The following is a 25,640-nucleotide window of genomic DNA, read 5'->3' on the forward strand; positions in this document are numbered from 1 at the left end:
AGGCTTGAGGACCGGTGTTGCGGAACCCCGCTTAGTGGGGATATATTGGCAAAAGATGAGTCTCCCCTTAAAACTAATGAGAGACTCCTCAATAGAGACCTAACTTTGGGGTATGTAGGCCTCTCAAAATTTGGCCCCAAAGTGATCAATGACCAGCCTAAGGTTGTGCTTTATCAGCTTAATGCAGAGATTTCTGTATGGCCTCAAAATGTCCCCGTGTCATGGCCATACTGTAGAGTGGGGTCTGGTAGGGATTGGTGGGAGGGGGGAGAGTGTGTGTATGTGTTAAATACTGGTGTGATTTACAATCCCACATTGTTATTCGGGAAACAAATGGTCTGTGCCCCAAAAAAGCTCGGGGGTCACACAGCTGAAGGTGCTGCGGACCCTCGGGCACCTATCAGGGGGTCAGCAGCCAAAACAAAAAATCCTTTTTTTTAACCATCTATCTTTCCCTACCACACTGAAGGCTGTCCCTGCACTATGAAGTGCCTGATGGGTGGGGCAGGCAGAACGGAGGAAGGGGGACATTAACCCTCCCACCGCCAGCAGTTATTGGTTGGATGTTCAGTCCACCTCCCTCTAGCGACAGAGGGTAATTGGTGGTGTGCATTACACCACCGATCACCCTCCTCTTCTGGGTCATCGGGTCACGGAGACCAGTATGATCCAGAATCGCTCGATGTCGCCCCCCCCCAAGGCGTTGTCACGGGATGCAGTTTACTGCCTGGTTACTGACAGTGAATGGAAATGCTGAGGGCATACAGGTACACCCTCAGTCCTTAAATCCCAGGTCAGAAGGGCTTTATCTGTACGCCCTTCATCCTGGAGGGGTTAAGGAGCCAACATTTTGAGTTTACGGTTTCTTATTATTTATGTAGGTGAAGAATATTATTGGGTTCTTATTACTTTCTATGGCGATCTTTCTCTCTGTTGCAATTTTTGCTAGTTATATTTCTTTACAGAATGTATTCCTCTTCTGAAAATTGTATAACGTTTCCCTACTACCTTCTTATTTAAGTAGTCTGAAAGCTTTCCTCTTATCATTTATCGCATCCCTGTTTTGTTTTTGTTTTTTGCCAAATTGGTTTTCTTCTATTTATTCCTGTAGGGTGAATGTTGTTCATAAGATCTATTCAGGATGCTCTTAAAAATGTCCCATTTAGCTTGTGTACTTTTATTACTTAGGGCACGGCCCCAATCTATGGCACTGAGGTCCTTTCTTAGTTGGTGAAAATTGGCCTTCCTTAAGTTTAATGTATTTGTCTATTAGACATCCTCTTATAGGATAAATGAAAACCTGTTTCCCTTGCTGGACCTACAGGCTTCAGCTCACCAGTCAATATCAGGGTAGCTAAAGTCCCCCATGGTTTTCTGCTGCTTCTATAAAACTTGTCGATTTATAACAGACCCTATCAGTAATTTATTGGTCTTACCCTCTCCCCGTATTTCTACGCACAGAGACTCCACATTTTCAATCATTAATAGTTCCAGTTCCTCCATCTTATTATTGAGGCTTCTGGAATTAGCATACATAGACTTGATGTTTTCTTTCATATTCAGTTTCTTCTTATCACTTATGACTGCTCTAACCCCTCCCGCCGCTCCCCCCCCCCCCCCCCAAAGTCTATAGTTTAAACACTCCTCCACCTTTCTGGTCATCCTCTCCCAGAGAACAGCTGCACCCTCCCCATTGAGGTTCAGCCCGTCCACATGATAGGGCCTGTATTCAATAGCAAAGTTGGTCCAGTTTTCCATGAATAGAAACCCTCCCTACACCAGCTTCTGAGCCACTTGTTTACCTCCCTAAGCTCCCGCTGCCTCTCTGGTGAGGCACATGTAATATTTCAGAGAATACTACCCTGAAGGTCCTTGCCTTAAGCTTTCTACTTAAACAGGCACTGTCAGATATAAACACGTTTTATATGTTGTACATCTTGGCAAAACAAAATGTTTTCTAATATACTTCAAATGTCACTGTATAATCCAAATAAGACAAAAACTAGTGTCCTCCAAAAACAGAAATCACTGATGCACTAAAACTTAACATTTATTGATTACATTAAAAACACTATGTAAGTCGCAAAAGACCATCAACCTAAAGCAAATGCTAAGTCCTATTGATGTAAAAAGGACCTGTGCCCACCTTAGTGGTATGTCAGATGACCAAAGAAATACAATCAGGGGAAAATAATCACCCACTAGACACATTAAAAAACCAAGAACAGACATGGAACAGTATCAAATATTGTACTGTAATTGGTTCTAAAGGGAAAAAGGAGGGGATAAGAAAGGAAATGAGGAGGGAGAAGGGCTAGGGAATGGGGCGGAGGGGCTAGATGGAGCGCCTGATTCTCCCTACTATAAGTCCCTAACTCTACCCCTAACGCTTGGTGGAGTGTAACACCCTAAAAAGGGCAGCCCCGCTCTGGAACTTACCCCTCCGTTTAACCTGTCAAGACCTGTCAAGATCTCAATGTGCCAAAATACACTTGCGACATGAGCCCAAAGTATCCTGATAAATCACATACAGATATTCACAGGGTGGCCCTTCACAGATATAGAAAACATGAAATAAATGTTAACATATTTGCGCATTCTGTGGGGATGAATTGATGTTTTATTGTCACGTGACGCAAGCCGATCACCTGACGGCACATTCAGTTTGATTATCTGACCAGGCAGCAGAAGCGGCTATATATATATATATATATATATATATGGAAGTGCGCGATCGAATATGTTAAAATTTATTTCATGTTGTTTTCTATATCTGCATATCTGTGAAGGGTCACCCTGTTAATTTCTGTATGTGATTTATCAGGATATTTTGGACTCATGCCGCAAGTGTATTTTGGCACATTGAGATATATATATATATATATATATATATATATATATATATATATATATATATATATATCGTATATACTCGAGTATAAGCAGAGTTTTTGAAAACTCCCCCCTCGGCTTATACTCGAGTGAACTCTCCGCCCTCAGTGGTCTTCAACCTGCCGCCGAGCGGAGGTGAGTACAGAACTAAAGAGGGTGAGAGGGGGGGGGGGGGGGGCTGGATGATGTTGAAGGCCGCAGTGGTCTTCAACCTGCGGACCTCCAGAGGTTTCAAAACTACAACTCCCAGCAAGCCCGGATAGCCGATGGGATTTCCAGGGTTAATTATACTTTAACAAAAACCACTTCAGGCCGAAGCCCCTCAGGGACTGAATCCCTATCTCTAGAAAATCCCTCTAAAATATTATGTTTATTATTTATCAGTTAAAATGCAAAATAAACACCCTGTGTCATCATATACAGTGATATTAAAATTACAAAGGGGTATGAGATCCTTTACTAGATGGCTATATCAGCCCACTTATTGGAGTTATTGAAGCAATACTATCCTTATTTAATTTGCTGAAATCTTTACAATTGATTTTATGGGTTAATACCCCTTTTCCTCTCATAGATGTATGCTGCCAATTTTCCCTATGTAAAAATACACTCCTGCACCTCCCTGACGTTTCGCCAGTATAACCAGCTTTGTCAATGGCTGAGGTAGCAATAGCGTAAGAGACACTCTTCTCAGTCTTTTAACAGTTCAGTTTCTAGGTGTAGACAGCAAGTTCGCCAATCCTAAGTCACTTTCTGAAAGTCACCGTATTCCCAGACCTCTATTGGTCTATTATCAATCACCTACTAATCACTTTCTTCTGATGTTATGGGCAGTACCTATCTTGACGCAGTATCTTGTGTGCCCACATCACCTCCAATACTGATTACTCCGTCCGCATTTCAGCCATGTGATCAAGCGTTCACGTGGCCGTGACATCACTGGTCACCTGTGTCAATTCATGAACATGTGATACTCTCCGATTACGTGACTATCCCATCTCTTCAGATTACATGTCCCTCCGGGTTTTTCGTGTAATACACACATCACAACTAGCTATTCTCAGCACATGCGCTCCGACTCTTTCATTCTCCCCTTATCGCCTCAATTTCCATTCTGCTAGGTTAGATCCCACAATTAGTTATATAAATGATATCACTAACTTATTAAGGATAATCTTAGGGTGGATATTGTTATTGATACAATTAAGTCTAAATGGGGTTACGTTGGTTAGATTTAAAAGAGAATGGATGAAGTAAATCATTTTATTTATGTATGATAATTATTTTTCTTGACATACTTGTCATCTCATAACTTTATTCCCTGACCTGGGCTTGCTCTCCCTGTTTGGATTATTTTATTGCTTAATCAATATAGTTTTGTATTTACTATCTTGTTCTTTTTAATTCTTATAGTTTTATTTTTGTTTTTTAGTGTCAAAAGATATATTTATTGACATAATCAATAGTAACAAAAAATAAAGAAAACTGTACATCAGCAGAAATTACAGTAACTACAATAATGGAAGTTTGTAGATCATACAGAATAAACCAAAAGAACATAACAATAGTTCCCAGACTTAATAATAAGAACGGGAAAGGAAAAGTAGGGGATGTGGGGGGTGGAGGGAAGAGTGGGGAAGGGGGTAGGGGGATCCTCACAGAATTACAGGTAGGTCAGGTACATTCATACTGAAACCCTTGCAGGATGCTAAATAAACCCTACATTTAAAGAACCAAATAATATGACATGTCCGGGGCATGAGAAGAAGAGATCCAAGGTTCCCAGACTTTATTAAACATTTCCATAGTATCGGCCCTAAGAGCATTCAATTTTTCAGAAACGAGAATCCAATTGACCCTCCAGATAACCATAGGCATAGAGAGTGAAGGAAAACGCCATTTAGAGGCAACATGTATACGTGCTGCTAACAATATAAATTGGGCCAACTTGAAAGGTGCATATGGAAGATCAGGGGGTTTACGGCCCAGGAGGCAGACCTCAGGGGAGAGGGGAAAAGGTCTATCGAGGACAGATGAGATAAGACCCACAATATCCCTCCAAAAAATGTCAATGAAAGGACATGTCCACCATATATGTAGAATTGATCCCGTCTCCGGGCAGCCTCGAAAACATAGAGGGGAGACCTCCGGGTAGAAAGTATGTAGTCGGGCGGGAACATAGTAGGTGCGATGCAATATTTTTAGGGCTGTCTCACCCAGCGAAACCTGCCAGCAACATGTGTGCCAATCTGCAAGGGACATGGTTACCCAGAGGTCTTCCTCCCATTGTAAAATAAATTTTAACTTGACTTCACTTGTGGGGCCATTGAGGAGGGAATATACAAGAGAAAGAGTCCCAGAGCGGGAAGGAGTATAGATAGCCAGTGCCTCAAGAGAGGTGGAGAGAATAGGGAAAGATGTCGCAGGAATCGAGGATAGAAAAAAAAAGATTTGGGAGAGTCTGAAAGATTCAGAAGAGGGAGGTTGAAATTGGGAGAGGAAGGCCCCTCTATCCATAAGTCTGCCTCTCACCAGGAAATTGGTAAAACAGGTAAGCTAATTAGCAATCCACCAGCCAAAGGCTGAATGGCTTAATCCTGGTGGGAAAGAAGGGTTATGAAAGAGCGACATAGCTGGGGAATACGGGGATTGAAGGCCAAGCTTAAACCTGACAGAGTGCCAGAGGAGAAGAGAGTAACGGGAAAGAAGAGCAGAGAAAGGAAGAAGAGAGCAGACTGGACTGGAGGACCACATAAGAGAACGTAATGTATAAGGTGAGAGTAGAGTATTTTCAAGGGTGAGCCATCTGGGGCCCGAGGTAGTAACATTGCACAACAGTAATTGAGCTATACATGCGGCCCTATAATATTTCATAAGGTTAGGGATCGAGAGTCCCCCCACTCCCTTATGTAAATACATAACCTTTCGAGGAATTCTAGGGAGTGAGTCACGCCAAATGAATCGAAAAAGATCAGCCTGGAGTGCCTTGATATCAGCCAAGCGTACTGGAATGGGAAGAGACCGAAAGAGATAAAGGAGACGGGGCAAGATTACCATCTTGACAGAATGAGGGCGGCCGAGCCAGGAAATATGTGGAAGGTTCCAACGGGAGATGTCGGCCCTAATGCTTTTGAAAAGAGGTGGGTAGTTGAATTTGTAGAGAGAAGAAAGGTGAATAGGAAGGGAAACACCAAGGTATGAGAGGTAGGATGAAGAGGGTTTAAGGTCAAAGTTGAGAAGGATCAGATCTTGTATTGCAGAGGGGGTATTACAGAATAGTATCTCTGATTTTGCCCTGTTGACCAGCAGGCCCGAGACAGCAGAAAATATCTAAAACTGAGAAGAGATTAGGGAGGGACACAAGAGGTTTAGTTAAAGTAAGTAACAAATTATCAGCAAATAAATTAACCTTATATATCGAATCGGCAATAGGCACCCCCGCAATATTCAGGTCAGCCCGAAGGACACTCGCCAGGGGCTCCATAGCTAGGGCAAATAGGGCTAGGGAGAGAGGGCAGCCCTGAGGAGTACCCCTCTCTATATCGATGGGGGATGGGGAAGCGGTGGGAGTTTGAGATGAGCTCGAAGGGTGGAATAAAGACAGTGAAGCGCTGCTATAAAGGGACCAGTAAAACCCATAGATTTAAGGACGCCAAACAAGTAGGACCAGGATACCGAGTCAAAGGCCTTCTCTATATCAAGTCCCAGTAGCGTCAAGGGAGTGGAGGTAGAGGAGGCCCAGTGAATAACATCCAATACTTTACGAATATTATCAGGCGCCTGGCGCCCTACAATGAACCCCACCTGGTCATTATGAATCAATTCCGGAAGAAGGGAATTAAGTTTACGGGCTAAAATGGAGGTGAATAATTTGGTGTCTATATTAATAAGGGAGATAGGGCGGTAATTAGAGGGGAGTAAGGGATCTTTATTGGGCTTGGGGATAACTACAATTGAGGCTGTAAGAAACTCTGGGGGCATTGGGGAACCAGACATCAATTTATTACAGATGGAGGTGATATGTGGGAGAAGAAGAGGACGCATCTTTTTATAATATGGGGCAGATAGGCCGTACGGGCCTGGTGCCTTACCCAGTTTCAAGTCAGAGATAGCCCTGTCTACCTCCTCAGGAGATATCGGGGCATTCAAATATTCTTTATGAAAGGGAGAAAGCGAGGGGAGTGAGACAGAAGCAAGAAATGCCTCAATAGCAGCAGTAGAGGGAGGGAGGGGCTGCACGTTCTTTATACAGGGAAGAATAAAAGGAGTGAAAGGTATCGTATATACAGGAAGGGATAGAAGATGGCACTCCAGGCCTCACCTGAATTGCATGAACTGTGTTGAGGCGTTGTTTCTGACTCAGCATAGAGGCCAATAATCGGTCGGGCTTGTTGGCCCATTTATAGTATGTCGCTTGCGTCCAGCGAAGCGCATTTTCAGTGCGGTCAGTAAGGATCGCATCTAGTTGCAATCTGGTGGACCTGATAGCCTGTAAAAGATATGGTTGAGGATTTAGCTGGTGGGCCGTAACCAATCTAGCCAATTTGTGTTCTAGAGTAGATTGTGTTTTAGTACGTTCTCTCTTAAGGCCAGAAGCCAAGGCAATAAATTGACCCCGAAGGCCTTATGGGCCATCCAAGTCCAACCAATATCAGAAGTAGTAACAGAGTTAGAGGAAAAAAAGGAAGAAAGAGCCTCCTCAATGGCAGTACAAATGTGTGGGCGAAAAAGAAGAGACTCATTAAGTCTCCATGCATATGGAGTAGATCACCTAACACCAAAGTTAAAGTGAGCAAAGACAATATCGTGGTCAGACCACGCACACAAAATATGTTGGGCATAGAGCAAATGTGGAACAGAGGAGGCAGACGCAAGGATCCAATCAATCCTGGTATATAAGGCGTGCGCCGGAGAAAAATATGTGTACCCCCTCTGTGCCAAATTGTGCTCCCTCCAGACATCTGCTAAGTTACGGGTGGTTAAGGTGTTCAAGAGGAGCCTCTGTTGGGTACCCGTGCGTTTAAACGCCCTAGTATGGGATCTGTCCAGCACTAAATTAAGTCACCACACCAAATAAGGTGGTCATAGGAAATAGAGTGCAGTCTAGATGCCAAATCCACAAAGAAATCTAGTGAATTGTCATTAGGTGCATAGGAATTAATGATGTAGAGCTTAGAATCTTGGTAGAGGCCCTCCAAAATCAAGTATCTTCCCTCCGGGTCAGTGTGTAGGGAGGTAAAGGAAAAATAATTATGTAACATGACAACAACACCCCTAGATTTAGTTGTAAAAGAAGACATAAAGCATCTATTGTATCTAGAGTGGATGTGTTTGGGGAAAGAGGTAGTGGTAAAGTGCGATTTCTGTAGGTAGATCACATCCGGATTGTGCTTTAGGTAATCCAGCATAGCCTTCTTACGTTTAATAGGACAGTTGAGCCCACGGACATTATGGGACATTACACGACACATAGGAAAGAAACAGAGAAGAGCTGAGATAGGCAAGTAGGGATCAAGGGTACATCAGTAGCAGAAACATCAAGGGAGGGTGAGGGAGGGAGAGGAAAGGCAGTAAGGGCAAATCTGAGAACACAGGGGGGGGGGGAACAAACATAAAACCACAAACTGGTAGAACATAAGGGAAAAGAAGGTCAAAGAAACAAGCGACAAAAGCCAGAGGGAGGCAGACAGGGGGGATCCCAATGGGCTCCTAGTCCCCCGTGGCCACCTACTCCTCAAAATGACGGGCAACATGATAGTCCACCATCGGGTCGCCCATAGTGGCAGTGAACAACCACCTCTAGGAATTGCGTAATCTAGCAACTCAAAAGGAAAAACAATAAACCTCTAATAAGACTCAACCAAAAAAGATGAAGTCTAGCCAATATCTAGCAAAACAGTATAACCCATAAAGGGAGCTACACAGCAATACAAGCCCCCCCTATATGAACACATATACCCCAACTCAATCGTGCAGCGGGGGGGATGACATTCAGGATGCTGAAAAGAGAAAGATTGTTTCCCTGGTAGGGAAAAAAATAGGAGGCAAAAATTGGGGATAAGAACCGTCAATAAAAGAAAAAAAGGGAGAAAAACAAAAATCCATGGTTCAATAGGAAGAACAAGTAGCTCGTCCCATGCAGTGGAGAAAATGATAATGAGAGGGAAAAAATAAAAAAAAAATAAAAAAGGGTCTAGATAAAGTCCGACAGCAGTAGAGCGTCCCGGAGATATATGAAAAAAAAAAAAAAGACCAAAAATAGAGTGAGATAAAAGCAAAAGCAGGGCCCAGCAGAACTTATCTTCTCTCATCCAGGAGCTTGAGGTAGTGGGCAAAGACGCTTGTAGGGAGACTCCACACGTTGCCATGTCTTCCCGACCTTATTCAGACGTTGCAGAAACGGGGCTGGATCATCAAAAGGTAAGTTTTCTCTGCGGAGGGTCTCAAGAGCCTCTTGAGGAGGACGGACTGTGTACAAGGTGGATCGAACTTGAAACTGCAGACTAAACGGAAAACCCCAGCGATATCGAATCTGTGCCTTCTGCAAGGCCAGGGTAACGGGTCGCATATGCCTCCTCCTCCCCAACGTAGATGGGGCCAGGTCAGCATATAGGTGAACTGACGATGGGAGTCCCGGCAGAGGGTCCACGTTCCTGGCCGCCTGTAGGATGCGATCTCGGGCTTCAGGGTAATGTAGACGGAGCACCACATCTCGTGGGGTATCAGGGTTTTTCGGGCGGTGGATACAGTCCATGCGAAAGAGACCCGGTTCAGCCTGTGGCAGGAGGGCTCTGAACAGACCAGCAATCACTGTAGGGAGGTCGGTGTGTGATTCTGGAAGGCCACGCACTCGTAGGTTAGCCCGACGGGACCTATTCTCTAAGTCCTCAATTTTAAGCTCAAGGAGGTCCAGGCGATCGGCATGATCCGCCTCTATGGCCTCGGCTATGTTGTCAGCCTTCATCTCCAGGTCCGCTACTCTCTGATCCAGGTCTCCTATCTGCCTTGTAAAGTCAGCCACCGCGTTAGCTAGTTCTGTCTTGAACATACCTTGAATGGTATAAAAGAGATCAGCAGGAGTTAGCGGCAAGTCCTGTTGTTGGTCTGGAGGAGGGGAATCGGCAATGCTGTCTTCTTCCTCCCGCTCCTGGCTTGGAGCTCTCGGTGTGGTCAGTGCCATCTTGGACGTCGGGCCCGTCCGAAAGATTTCGGGTATTGTTTGAGACAGCAACCTCTGTGAAGGTCCAACTCGTGTCAGGTCTTGGTTGGCCATGAGAGCTAGCCTTCTGTGAAGGTTCACAGCTGGGGAGACGATTAATCGGCGCTAATTAGGCATTTATCCTGCAGGTGGCACGGAGCTCACAGGAGATGCGTCCTCACCAGCGAGCCGCGCAAATGCGCCTCTATTTTAGTTTTTTAGGGTGGTTAGGTAAGTCAAACACATCAACCCCTATCTTTTCAGCCACACTACCACAAGAGTCCTACTGAACCACTCCACAGGTAAGTATTCCCATTATTGTATTATGTCAATTACTCCATTTTTATTCTATTCCTTTCAGGTTTTGTAATCAAGTAAGGGGTATACATTATTTTAATTTCATTATGTCACTGTTTGTAAAATCAACCTATCTCACCAAATATTTTTGTTTAATTGGTACTTTCATGATTATTCAATTAGATTCTAATTTACAGTTTTACAGATTTACAGTATCCTCTTTTATACATTAGATCTCAGTCCTTTTATTTTTAACATATTGGTAGGTGATTGTTTTTTGGCAATATTAGTAGGTGATCTGTCTTACGATTCCAAATTTTGGTGTCTGAATATCACTTATATACAGGTTCTTCTCAAAAAATTTGCATATTGTGCTAAAGTTCATTATTTTCCATAATGTAATGATAAAAATTTAACTTTCATATTTTAAATTCATTGCACACCAACTGAAATATTTCAGGTCTTTTATTGTTTTAATACTGATGATTTTGGCATACAGCTCATGAAAACACAAAATTCCTATCTCAAAAAATTAGCATATTTCATCCGACCAATAAAAGAAAAGTGTTTTTAATACAAAAAAAGTCAACCTTCAAATAATTATGTTCAGTTATGCACTCAATACTTGGTCGGGAATCCTTTTGCAGAAATGACTGCTTCAATGCGGCGTGGCATGGAGGCAATCAGCCTGTGGCACTGCTGAGGTGTTATGGAGGCCCAGGATGCTTCGATAGCAGCCTTAAGCTAATCCAGAGTGTTGGGTCTTGCGTCTCTCAACTTTCTCTTCACAATATCCAACAGAATCTCTATGGGGTTCAGGTCAGGAGAGTTGGCAGGCCAATTGAGCACTGTAATACCATGGTCAGTAAACCATTTACCAGTGGTTTTGGCACTGTGAGCAGGTGTCAGATCGTGCTGAAAAATGAAATCTTCATCTCCATAAAGCTTTTCAGCAGATGGAAGCATGAAGTGCTCCAAAATCTCCTGATAGCTAGCTGAATTGACCCTGCCCTTGATAAAACACAGTGGACCAACACCAGCAGCTGACATGGCATATTCAAAAGTGGCAGCTGACATGTTTCTGGTTCAAAAGTGGCTTGACCTGGGGAATGCGGCACCTGTAGCCCATTTCCTGCACACGCCTGTGCACGGTGGCTCTGGATGTTTCTACTCTAGACTCAGTCCACTGCTTCCGCAGGTCCCCCAAGGTCTGGAATCGGTCCTTCTCCACAATCTTCCTCAGGGTCCGGTCACCTCTTCTCGTTGTGGAGCGTTTTCTGCCACATTTTTTCCTTCCTACAGACCTCCCATTGAGGTGCCTTGATACAGCACTCTGGGAACAGCCTATTTGTTCAGAAATTTCTTTCTGTGTCTTACCCTCTTGCTTGAGGGTGTCAATGATGGCCTTCTGGACAGCAGTCAGGTCGGCAGTCTTACCCATGATTGCGGTTTTGTGTAATGAACCAGGCTGGTAAAGCCTCAGGAATCTTTTGCAGGTGTTTAGAGTTAATTCGTTGATTCAGATGATTAGGTTAAAAGCTTGTTTAGAGAACCTTTTCATGATATGCTAATTTTTTGAGATAGGAATTTGGGGTTTTCATGAGCTGTATGCCAAAATCATCAGTATTAAACCAATAAAAGACCTGAAATATTTCAGTTGGTGTGCAATGAATCTAAAATATATGAAAGTTAAATTTTTATCATCACATCACAATATGGTAATTTTTTTTTTAGAAGAACCTGTATTACAAGTTCAAAATCTGTTATCAACCCAACCTTTTAAAAATGCTGTATAGGTAAACCCTTCATTTAATCCATTTGGGGATGTACTGTTTAACCTGTAGATCCATTTGGCCTCCTCTCTTAGGAGCAGATTGTTCATATCCCCTCTCCTAGAGCCCAATTTCCTTTGTCTGATTCCCCAAAACTTTAGGGATTCCAATCTCTCTCCATGGAAGTTTCTCACATGTCTAGAAATTGAGGTATCCGCCTGTGTACGTACAGTATTTAAATGCTTTCCAATCCTCCTATTTAGTTGTTGTGTTGTCTTACCTATATAGATAAGCCAAGGTCAGGGAATAAAGTTATGAGATGACAAGTATGTCAAGAAAAATTATTATTATGCATAAATAAAAATTTTTACTTCCTCCATTCAATATGAAATCTGACCAACGTAACCTCATTTAGACTTAATTATATTAATAACAATATCCACCCTAAGATTATCCTTAATAAGTTAGTGATATAATTTATCTAACTAACTGTGGGATCTAACTTTGCAGAAGGGAAATTGAGGCTACAATATATATCAAGGTAGTTGGAATAAACAGGCTTTGGGTTTAACTAAGATAAGGGGAGAACAAAAGAGTCGTAGCGCATGCGTGGAGAATAACTAGTTGTGATGTGTGTATGACATGAAAAACTCGGAGTGACATGTGATCTGAAGAGATGGGATAGTCATGTGATCAGAGAGTGTCTCATGTTCATGAATTGACACTGGTGACCAGTGATGTCACAGCCACGTGAACGCTTCATCACATGACCTACGTTCGGACAGAGTAATCAGTATTGGAGTTGATGCGGGTACACAAGATACTGCGTCACGATAGGTACTGCCCCATAACAATGCCCCATACCAATAGAGGTAGAGAAGGAGGTCCGGGAGATACGGTGACTTTCAGGAAGTGACTTAGGATTGGTGAACTTGCTGTCCACGCCTAGAAACTGAACTGTTCAGCTATTGCTACCTCCGCCCTTGACAAAGCCGGTTATACTGGTGAAACTTCAGGGAGGTGCATGCGTGTATTTTTAAAAAGCATTGGGGGGGAGATCTGAATAGGGAGAATTGGCAGTATACATCAATGAGAGGAAAAGGGGTATTAACCCATAAAATCAATTGTATAGATTTCAGCAAATTAAATAAGGATGGTATTGCTGCAATAACTCCAATTCCAATAAGTGGGCTGATATAGCCATCTAATAAAGGATCTCATACCCCTTTGTAATTTTAATATCACTGTTTATATGATGACACAGGGTGTTTATTTTGTATAACTGATAAATAATAAAAATAATATTTTAGGGTGGGGGGGGGGGGTTCTCTAAAGGCAGTACCTTGCTACAGCAGTACGATCCCTGAACTAACATCCCCCTCACCTGCCAATGTTGTTGTTGCAAACTTGTTGGGGTGTGCCACATCAGGGCTAGCCTCCCTGACCTTTATCCCTCTACCTCGCCTTCTAACTGTCCCAACTCTATCTACCTCTCTATCCCGCACCTCCATCCCACTAGCCTCCCCTCCCTCTGCCCTAGAGGCTGCTGGCTCAGTGAGCAGCAGACTCCTCTCCATGCTATCCTTGCTTCTCAATGTTACAAGCTGTTAGTTTAGATCCAGGATCTGGGCTTCCAAGTGCACAACAAGCTCACATCTCGCACAGCAGTATGCCCCTAAAGTGGAAAAAAAAACTGTGACCTGTAGCCAAATGTGACCTGAGCTCAGCGCTCTAAGCCCTTTTCAGTGCTGATCTCTGTTTAGGGTGGGGATTAGGGTTAGGATTAGGGTTTAGGATAAGGGGTCAGGATTAGGGGTCACGGTCAGGATTATGGGTTTCGGATAGGGGTTAGCATTAGTGGCTAGGATTGGGTTAGGATTAGGGGTTCAGATTAGGGTTAGGATTAGGGGTTAGGGTTAGGATTAGGGAGTGAGAGGGAGCCAGCTGTAAAGCAGAAAAGGGTGTCCCTGTGTGAAGGATCACATTCCGTTACAGGGACACAGTTTTCTTCATTACACCCCCTCAAACGAGTGTTCAAGTAACGCATACATAGCACAAGATGTACATTGGACTGCATAGTTGAACATCGCGAACATTGTCTACTTTTGGGGATCACCACACCTAAAACACAGTTATATATATTGTGTGTATACCTATGAGTGACTATTCTGAACTCTCAGATTCTAAAGTCACTGAATCTTAAGTCACACTTCCAATGCACACACAGCACTCGCACGGTTCGCTATCTACGTTGCTTTCAAAGCAGTCTTATTCCCAGGCAAAATGCAACAACTTCAGCTCGGTGCTTCTCCTTGTAAAGGACCTGGAATCTGCAGTTAGGTGCAATTTATAAGCTCCTAGTTACCAGCCACTCCCCTCATCTATGCAGCTAACACAGCTCAACTATGCAACAAAAAGAACACCCAGCAAATTTAAGTTAATGTTACTTAACTCTCCTTCCTGTTGACATGTACTAGGGGGTTTACCTCTATCAATACAGTGAAGAACAATGTGTTTAATATATTTTCTTTTTTTCTCGTCACAGTCTGTAATTTTAGCCTTAAAGGGGTATTCCAGGCAAAACCTTTTTTTCTATATATCAACTGGCTCCGGAAATTTTTATAATAGAAGTAATTTACAAATATGTTTAACTTTCCGGAGCCAGTTGATATATAAAAAAAAGTTTTGGCCTGGAATACCCCTTTAATACTTTTTTAAGGGCCCAGTTTTCATTTTTAAAATGTTTACTATTTCTATCGTTAAATAACATTTAGGGGTTAGTTTTACTCTTTTTGGCAATGAGTCTGTCTCCACTCTTGTTGCTTTTATCTGTTTTTTTTTCTTACATACCGTATTTATCGGGGTATACCACGCACTGGCCTATAACACGCACCCTCATTTTACCAAGGATATTTGGGTAAAAAAAGTTTTTTACCCAAATATCCATGATAAAATGAGGGTGCGTGCGTGGGGAGAGAAGCGGCGCCGACAGCCAGGGGGAGAGAAGGGGCAGCGGCACCCATTGCCGGCGCCGCTGCCCCGTTGCCTCCCCCCATCCCCGGTGGCATAATTACTTTAGTCGGGTCCGCGCTGCTCCGCTGCTCCAGGCCTCCGTCGTTGCTATGCGCTGAACGGCGCGGCGCTCTGACGTCATGCGCCGCGCCGTTCAGCGCTTAGCAACGACGGAGGCCTGGAGCAGCGGAGCAGCGCGGACCCGACTAAAGTAATTATGCCACCGGGGATGGGGGGAGGCAACGGGGCAGCGGCGCCGGCAATGGGTGCCGCTGCCCCTTCTCTCCCCCTGGCTGTCGGCGCCGCTTCTCTCCCCCTGGCTATCGGCGCCGGCACCGATAGTCAGGGGGACAGAACGGGCAGCGGCGCCGATAACCAGGGGGTGAAAAGGGCCGACAGCAGCGCTCTAGACCCCAGGAAAGGCAGGGGGAGAGAAGCGGGCAGCGACGGCCTCTCTCCCCCTGCCTTTCCTGGGGGAGTATCGGCGTATAACACGCACACAGACTTTAGGCTAAAAATTTTAGCCTAAAAAGTGCGTGTTATACGCCGATAAATACGGTATTTCATTTTTCCCCCTATAGCTTTTTAACACTGCTTCACTGGCTTACCCTTTACATTTTGATTCATCCATAATGGTTTTCCCTGTTCCTGACTCTTTCATTTCCATAAGGTATGTACCTTGTGGAAATGAATAAGAAAAAAAATCTCTCATTTAGTGTAACTACTCTTGTTTTTGTCTTTATAATGTTAAATCAAACTAACAAGTCCATTGTTCTTGTGGCTTCTTGAAAGGTTCCCTTATTGAAGAACAAGTTAAAATCTTTTAAGTTGTAATCACTACTTTGAGACATCTACGAGAATAGGCAAGTTAAATGTACATGAATTTTATATAAATAGTCAAATTGTGGCAAAAGTCAAACAGACTACAATGCCAGGAACATTTATTTAAAAGAATGATACACAATAAGCAAGAGAGGTGCAACAAAGTGATGGAAGCATCTATGTCATTCTTTCATTAATGAATATTTAGTTATAACAAAATTAATTTGTAAATCAATATGGATAATTGAAAGATTTGCAGATTTTTAGCATTTGAGATAAAAAGACAATAAGAGATTTGTTAGACAAGACATATACAGGACACAGTACACTAGTGTGACATGTAAGTTTGATTAGTTTTGATACATAAAGTGACTCAGGATTTGCAACCTTTTTGTTGAAGGGCTAGTTGTCTCTTGCTCTGGATGTCCTGCAATGTGACTGCCAATCCGTGGGAAAGGCTACCTGAGCCATTTTGTGTCAAAATTGTATTCTAAGAGAGGAAGACCAAAGCATGTTAGTCAACAAAATGTGCTTATTTCGATTGAGAAAATCAAGTATTAGGGCACACAAGAACAGCATGTCAGTAACTTACCTTAGGAGAAACACTGCGGCCAAGGGTAGCAACAGAGAACTGGGAAGATGATGGAGAAACAGCCTTCATCCGTGGAAGTGTAGCACCCCCATCAATTTCTGTTTGAGAACGAGAGATCTACGAGAACAGGCAAGTTAAATGTACATAAATTTATATAAAATAGTCAAATTGCAGGAAAAGCCAAAATTTATATCATGCCAGTAAAATTTAAATGGCCATCCATCTTTGACCAACGTTAGCAGTTTATAAAAGGGATGAAAACTCTAGCATCTTTGTGCACTGTAGAAAAAAAAAATAATTACTAAATACTAGAGAGCAAAAAAATATTGCTATCTGGAAACCATCAACATGCATGTCAGTTGTTGATAAGATTTTAGTAGGCGAAACCTGTGTGTTTTTATGTGAAATTTGGCTAATTTCTGCATCAAAAACCACAATGTGTTACTTTATAAAACCCTGCTCCATCTGACGTCAATATGAGGTCAATATGAGTTGGGGAATCACGCAAACGAGAAGTGAAAAGAAGTTACTACTTTTCCATGCGGTCAAGCTCTGTAGCTTTTACCTGAATTCTGAATTAGGTGTTTGCATGTCAAAAGCCAGGATACAAGATGTATTATAGATAAATTATAGATTCAGCGAATTAAAGGGGTACTCTGGTGAAATATATGAATATCTAAATGCTCCAAAGCCACCACACTACCTGGATATGTTCCCTGTAAATCATCTTGTCTGACATGCATGGCTCCTGTGGCCTCTGTTGTCTTATCTGGCTGCTTGACATTCTTCGTCATCTTTCTCTCCCCTTGCCTACATCTCCCAGCAATCATTGCAGCTCTGCTCTGCCAGCCCCCACCCTCCTGCTCTGAGCAGCAAAGAGAGGTTCAGTGTGTGATTGGCTTAGGCCACACACACCTCACAGTTCATAGCACTAAAGAGAGCATGACTCATTAGTACAGGGCAGAAACCTCTTGGTCTGTGTCTCTCAGGAGGCTGGGGCTGCTTTCAGAGAGAGATTTGGACAGAGACAGAGTGGATGGCTCGATTATGTCATTCCCTCACTTCATGAATGTACTGTAAGTGACAACCAAAGAAGGGAAACTGCTCTACATAGCTAATGAATGATATTTAATCAACTAAATAGGTTGGTGAGAGGGAAAGGATAGGCTATGGGTTTAGTTCCCCAGAGCACCCTTTTAATTGTAGTGGAAGTGTACAATAATTAAGTCACAAAACCCCTTTGAAGCAGTAAGCCATTGAGCATGAAATACACCACAACTGCATACTAAACATAAATACAAATACTTAATAACAGATCCAATGGCAGCAGCTTTCTGTTGATTTCCAGGTAGCAAATTGAGGATTTTTTTTTTATTAATTAAACAAAAAATCCACTGAAAAAAATAAATAAATAAATAAATAAATAGAAAAACAGATAAAACAAATTTGCTAGTCTCTGTCCACACTGTTAAAGAGCAGTAAAAGTGTAAACATAGTTTCAGACTGTTTACACTGCCATTGTAAGGAGCCTTTAGAACCTTTGTTGGCAGTCCTAGCAAATTTGATAGTAAGAATGAAGCAGCATGTAGAGCTATTCTTGCTGCCAGATAATAGAAACCAGAATCCTGTCAGACCTTTTTAGAAGTCATTGCAGTCTGTCATTAACGGATCCTACACAGCACTCAATAGTTGTTTACATTTGTTTACTTTGACAGTGGAGCCGTATGCTATTGCTACACCACATCATACTCTTGAAAAAAACACTCTATTGTAACCTGTGGCATATGTCAGAGAAGGTGAAAGGTTTCCTAAGCCTTCCAATCTAATATTACCACCAGGACAAAGCAGAGGAGATTACCTGCTGGAATTTACGAGAAGTGTGGGATTTAGCAGGAAGAGGAGGAGGGGATGGATGAGGAATGCTAGAAGAATCAGAACTGATTTTTTGGTAGCGCTCTTCCACATCAAGAACAGGTGCCGCAGAATGAACCTCAAAAGAAACAGAGTCCACCTGAAGTAGTGGACAACAGATGAAAAAAGACAGGGTGTGGGGTAGAAAATAACAACGAGAAGACAATGATATTTAGGACTGGAACAAAAACATATTGACATAATTTTATATATCTGGGCAACTATGAGACAAAAGTTATAATCAAATATTTTCCTTTGCTGTTCTAAAAGTAGTTTTTCAGTTTTAGAAAAACACTGCATCTTTGTTCACATGTGTCTGGTATTATAGCTCAGCTCCTTTGAATTGAATGGGGCTGAGCTGCAGTACTACACACAACCTGTGAACAGGAGTGTTTTTTTTTTTAGTACTGGATATCCCCTTTAAAACTAATCCCTCTGAGGGTGGGTTCACACTACGTTTTCTCCCATACGGGAGCGCATACGGCAGGAGGGAGCTAAAACCTCGTGCTCCCGTATGCCACCATATGCGCTCCCGTATGTCATTCATTTCAATGAGCCGGCCGGAGTGAAACGTTCGGTCCGGTTGGCTCATTTTTGCGCCGTATGCGCTTTTACAACCGGACCTAAAACCGTGGTTGACCACAGTTTTAGGTCCGGTTGTAAAAGCGCATACGGCGCAAAAATGTTTCACTCCGGCCGGCTCATTGAAATGAATGACATACGGGAGCGCATACGGTGACATACGGGAGCGCAAGGTTTTAGCTCCCCCCTGCCGTATGCGCTCCCGTATGGGAGAAAACGTAGTGTGAACCCAGCCTTAGGCTGACATTAGGAGCTTTACCAACTCACAATGCATACACAAATTGTATCAGCAGGCCTCAGTCAGGTGGTATATGCTGGCATATGCTTCCCCCCCCCTTTTTACTGCATAGAAAAGTGTAGCAGAGTATACTTCACTACCCTAAATTAATTTTTATTTTCAGGCAGTTTTCTTTCATACCCTAAGGCTATGTTCACACAATGAAATGTCCACACAAAACAGGCTCAATGTTTTAGCGGCCTCTGAAATTAGGATTGCCACATAAATTCTGTTGTAAACAGAGCAGCAGAATCCCATTGCAATCAATGGGACTCTGATGCTGCGAAATGTCGGTGCAGAATATTCATGCGGAATTCCTCACTGACATTCTGCTGTCTGAACATAGCCTAACAGATGTCCAATTCTGTATGTAGCTCTTAGAAGCATATATAGATGGCAGATTCTCAGTCATTTAATTTACAATGAAATCTGCAGCATAAAATCCTGTACATCAAATATGTGCAGGATACTGTATGTGTGAATACACACAAAAGAGGTTTTTTATTTATAATTTATAAAGTAACAGCATATAACTAGGATATGCAATTACTTTATGATAGGTCTGCCTTCTTTGGCCCCCACAGACCTTGAGAATGAAGGAACAGCAGTGCTTATTCAGAGCTGCAGCATCAGTGATTGCATATTTATAGAAGGTTCTACTAACAAATGTGTAATATATATATATATATATATATATATATATATATATATATATATATATATATAAAATGACAAAACTTTCACATTTTGTAATGTCGTGGCCTAGTGCTAAAACTGGGAAGGAAGCCTCTGAAAGCTGAAACTAAAGGTGTCGCTAGGGGCCCTAATGTCCATACAGTACCATGTTTGGACTAGAGACAATGAGGGGGACTTATCTAAACCCATGCAGAGGAAAATTTGCCCAGATGCCCATAGCAACCAATCAGCTAGCTTCTTTCATTTTTAACAAAGCCTCTGCAAAATAAAAGCAGCAAGCTGATTGGTTGCTATGGGCAACTTTTCCTTTGCACAGGGCTTGACAAATCTCCCCCAATGTGATCTTGAGCTCTCAAAGGGGATGAGCTCTTTGGTGGGGGGGGGGGGGGGGGGGGGGGGCGCTGAGTGTAGTAATACATTTTCCTCACTCTATCTTCACAGAGGTCGCAGTCAGGCAAAAGGATATAGGGGTTGGTAGCTGAACCTGAAGGAGAACTGGGTGTGTTCTGTCTGTGCTAGTTGTATTATGTCTTTATCTGACTTCCTTGTTACTATGTTATGGTGGATTGCTGGACCTGAGGGAGAACTGCACGTTTTATCACTCCCAGACACAGCAGTGCTAGTGATGTCATTGTGTTCTATGAAGACCCCTTCCTGTTTTGTTCCTATCCCCTTTACGACGTAAATGTACATCTTGGTGTCCTGGTACTTAATGCACCAGAATGTACATTTACATCCTTTACATCATTTACATCCAATACTGATCACGGCACCTGCTGCAATGCGGCCCTTGTAATGGCTGATTGGATCGCCCACGGTACGACCGCAGGGATCCTATTAGCCCCTTATCTGCCTCTATCTGCCACGGTGGGGGTAGGCAGGGGTCTTTGTGAGGAGCACACAGCCAGGCGCTGTGAATGGCACCCACCAGTGAAGTGGACAGACGAGGAGTCTTAGCACAGACAACAAGAGGCTGCAAACGCTGTGTGTGAACAGTGAGTAAAAGGTTGCAGGAAACATGTTTTAAGCTGGTAGAGACTAGCTTACCAGTTGATAGTCAGAGCATGCTGGGTTGTGTAGTCAGTGGCTTGACGCTCCCTGATTTTGTTTGTTCCGGTATTATATTTTAGTTTATACTGCAACCTGTCTAATAAAGCTGGCAAGGAGCCAGACTTGAATAAAGAACTGTTTGCCTGCTGAATGAAGTAGAAACATGTCCTGTGGCTGTGACAAGGACGATCTCAAAGCTAACCCCAGGGTGAAATCCCTACAATAGGTGGAAAATGTGGACAACACGTTGCTAGGAGCAACCAGTGGTCAAGTTGTAGTGAAGTTCTTTCTGGGAGCAACAGACCATGCATGTTGCAAGTGGGACAAGCCAAGCTGTGGAGTACAAGAGCAGGACTGAACCTGTGGTGAAGTCATTGCTAGGGGCAATGGATCGCATCAAGTGAGTGAACGCTCTATCAGGTGAGGAGACAGGTGGATGGGCCACCTGCGCAGCGCAACAGCAGTAAGCCGTGTGGGATTATTTGTTTTGCAAAGATGGGTTGACGTCAAAATGCCATTGATAGGAGCTACCGAAGGGGACAGCAACCGGTTGGCGCAAAGATGGCTGCTATGGTGAGCACCTTGATGAAATTGGCTGCAGCTCAGCAAGAGGACATCTTCACACCTGATTATCCTCTGGTCAGGAGGCCAGAAAAGATGGACATAAGGACCTGTGAGTTGGTGGTGAGTGGTATCCTGCTGTTCGTGGAACTGGACTGTCACCAGGCTGTATCCAGAGTTATGCCGGACATAATACGTTCTGTGAAGATTCAACCAGAGCCAGGTAAGACTGTTCCGATTGACTTAAAAACATGTTATCAGACAGTAAGCCATGAGCTGGAGGTGTGTGCAGAGCTTAAAGGGGTACTCCGGCACTAAGACATCTTATCCCCTATCCAAAGGATAGGGGATAAGATGCCTGATTGCGGGGGTCCTGCCGCTGGGGACCCCCGTGATCTTCCACGCCGCACCCTGTTAGAATCAGCCCCCGGAACGTGCTCACTCCGGGTCTGATTACTGGCTATCACGGGGCCGGAGCATAGTGAGGTCACGGCTCTGCCCCCATGTGACGTCACTATGCTCCGGGCCCGTGATCGTCAGTAATCAGACCCAGAGCGAGTACGCTCTGGGGGGTGATTCTAACGGGTGCAGTGTGGAAGATCACAGGGGTCCCCAGCGGCGGGACCCCCGCAATCAGGCATCTTATCCCCTATCCTTTGGATAGGGGATAAGATGTCTTAGCGCCGGAGTAGCCTTTAATGTGGAGTTTATACTGGGCAGAGACTTTCCATATTTTTTGGTAGTTGACGAAGGGGGAGAGTGTGCCAGAGAAATCACAAAGGTGGGCAGTGTATCACTAGTTGACTGTGTGAACTCTGTCCAAGGTGGCTCCAACCTATGTCCAATGCGAAATCATGAAGACTGATGGGACTGTTCACACTCTGCAGATAGGACAAAAAAAGTCTGGTGAACAGAAAATGTTGCATGCAGGACTAGGAATTTTTTTTTACAAAGCACACTTTGCATGAGTTAGGTCATAATGCTATAAATGGTCCTGTAAATTTTGAACATATGCAATGTGATGTTTTTTGTGAAAAACCCATTCCTACGTCTTCTGAAGTAATGTGTACTGCTGCCAACTTAGACAGGACAAAAGAAAACCTTGTGAGCTGACAGAAGAGGCTAAAAATGTGGTTCCTTTGATAGAGATTAGGGTCCCACAGCAGAGTATGCATTGTGTGCCTAGTGGCGTAAGAAAGTACTGTGAATGGGAAGACTGTTGAGTGACTAGAGCGGGTACACCTGATAGGCCCACAACATCTGACTTGTACCACACACTATTGAGAGTTACTCAGCAGAGTTTGAGGACGGGGAGTGTCAGCAGTCACTATATATATGTAAGATAGGGGTCTGACAGTCTGCTGGAAGAGCTGAAGAACAGTCCGCGAGTCAAGTTCAAGAGGATTTAGAAACTCAAGTGACAAGTGTGCCTCTGACTGAAAGTCTTCAGTAAAACACGAAACAGAGCAGGTGCCGGAACATGGGTTCCACCGCCAAAAAAAGATGAGCCCAAGGTGGGGCTAAAATTGCGTGGTCATCTGGAAGAGGTGATGTTGAACTGAAAAGAAGCTACAGTAATGGCTGTGGATAATGCAGAAGTACTGGACAGAGTACATGTGCTGTGCTTACTGTAACAGAGTCCTGAGTGAAGGAGATGTGACATCTGGACCAGAGATGGATCGTGACCAGGAAGGTCGAACCACTGAACCAGATGTTGTTGCAGACCTTGGAGTTTTAGATGTCTCTGCCAGGCAGCAGACAGACGGTGGTGAAGTGAAAGAAGTCTGCGAGTGAGCAGAGAGACTGCTAGAAACTGTCCGGGAACTACCCTGAGGCCCAAGGGGCCAAGATACTTCTAAAGGGGATGACAACTCCTAAAGGAGGAGAAGAGTCGGAACGAGTTGGCTTGAAGGAAGAGACAGGCCAAGGACAGGTGACTGTCAGAGGACAAGAGAATGTCTCAAAGTCCAACAGCGAGAGTGAGGAGACCGCTGTAAGAGAACACGGAAAAAACAAGCTGGTCTTGGTAAGAAAAGGAGATAGTTTCAGAATCTTGAAGAAACCTTACAGATGCTTTCTGCTAAATTATAGGAATAGAAAGATCGTCCAGCTCTCCACCGCCGCCTCAGTGCACGGACTCGTGCGGACACCACGAGGACGAACAATTGAAAAGTAGAACAATGTCCAGCACAAAGCACGATGCAAGATGAAATTTATTGTAGATACACACAGCAAACAGCAACACGGATCATGGAGTAGAGTGACGCGTTTCAGCAACCTTAGTCGCCTTAGTCATACAAAGGTATACTCAGATCAACCTGGCTCTTATAGTGGGTAGTACCGCCCCCCCCCCACCAGGTGAAAACACCTGAGTGGGACGGGGCGGCGCACACCCACACACAAGGGCCAGATCGACGTCTGCGTTCACACTAGACAAAAAAGAACACTATAAAAGATATATATGTAGCTCACAAATAAAATTAACTGTGAAATGTCATAGACAGAAAAGAATATACACAATCAAAGTTTCTAGGGATAAAGACTGACCGACATGTATAAAAAACATAGTGATAAATCAGTAACCTAAAAATACATGGTAATATATATTGTCAGTCACACCCTATGTGTGCTCAAGTTTATCAATGTTGGACACAGTATAGAACCAATACCATCATCATTTTTAAGATATCAGGCCAAGTCACTTCAAGTATAGCAAATAATGTTAATGTGTTAAAGGAAAGGAAGGACTTGGTATAAATAAACTAGTAAGAGTACTTAAAAATTACTTTATATAGATTAAGAACTAATCCCCTGGATATATCCCACATCCGAAAGCAATAAGTAAATGAATGCAAAAAATAATCATAAGCTAATATAGATTATAATATAAATGCTAACAATCTGTATAAGCGGATGTGGGACAATCCATGGGAAGATGTCTAGGTTCTATAGAAAAACGTAATGGAGGAAAAGGTGAGGGCCACTCATCCAAAGTCTATAAAACCACATATAGTTGGATATAATACGTTTATAATATAAAAATAAAGAACATATATTGTGGTAAATATAGAACTAAGGAAAATAACAATTGATGGGACAAGAGGACTATAAACTATAAAGAACTGAATTACTAGATTTAATATATAGAAGGGAGTATATGAGATAGCTGTATTATATATTAAGCTATAACATCCCTAGACATATGGGTTTAATGAGGGGATAGGAACAAGGGCAAGACATCAAATAAAAAGTTCAAAAAGTGAGATGAACTGTCGGTACGTATACTTCATTATGTACAAATCTAATAATACAACATGGTGTCTTGCCTTTTGTTCAGACCCCTCGGAGACCTAGTATCAAGTTTTAAAATCCAAAACACCTCACGGTCAAGTAACTTTTTTCTATGGTCTCCGCCGCGCAAAGGCATGGTAACTTTTTCTATGCCCTGAACATATAAGCTGCGAGTTGACCCAGAGTGTTTCTCTGCACAATGTCGACTCACCATAGAAACGTGCCGGGAGTTAAAGTGGGGGATGTCCGACAGGTGCCTCCGAATTCTCACTTTCAGGGCACCCGTCGTGCACCCCACATATTGGATGTTACACTCCCGGCACGTGATGAGATAAACGACATGGTGTGTATTACAATTGACAAATTGTGTCATGTTGAATTGCTCACCATTGGATGCTGACACAAAGCTCGTGCTGTTGAGCATAACAGAACAGCAAGTGCATCTGCCATGACCACATCTGAACGAGCCCTGGTGTTGCAACCAATTCGTCTTGTGACTCCTAGTGTTCAAAAAGAGACTAGGAGACACTTTATTAGATATAGTTTTGGCTTTCTTAGATATACATCTGAAACCGCCACTGAATATTTCAGAAAAAGACGGATCACCTGAAATCATGGGAATGTATTTTTGCACTATATTGCGGATAGCATGGAAGTCATCACTATATTGGGTCACAAACGTAATGG

General features: G+C 43.2%; 1 protein-coding gene across 20 annotated transcripts in view; it reads right to left on the bottom strand.

The window, feature by feature from the left end:
• Positions 1 to 25,640, bottom strand: part of PHLDB1 (pleckstrin homology like domain family B member 1) — a 727,524-nt gene that overhangs the window by 166,476 nt on the left and 535,408 nt on the right. For 17 of the 20 annotated variants that reach the window (XM_056544025.1, XM_056544037.1, XM_056544035.1 and 14 more), the window contains 3 exons: positions 18,444 to 18,596; positions 16,586 to 16,702; positions 16,381 to 16,483 (listed from right to left, as the gene is read on the bottom strand). In XM_056544025.1, the coding sequence (XP_056400000.1) occupies positions 16,381 to 16,483; positions 16,586 to 16,702; positions 18,444 to 18,596 (373 nt within the window). The remainder of the gene's footprint in view (positions 1 to 16,380; positions 16,484 to 16,585; positions 16,703 to 18,443; positions 18,597 to 25,640) is intronic. The other 3 variants (XM_056544036.1, XM_056544039.1, XM_056544030.1) reach the window with 1 other exon arrangement.

This window comes from Hyla sarda, chromosome 10, assembly GCF_029499605.1.
Source record: "Hyla sarda isolate aHylSar1 chromosome 10, aHylSar1.hap1, whole genome shotgun sequence".
Lineage (NCBI taxonomy): Eukaryota > Metazoa > Chordata > Amphibia > Anura > Hylidae > Hyla > Hyla sarda.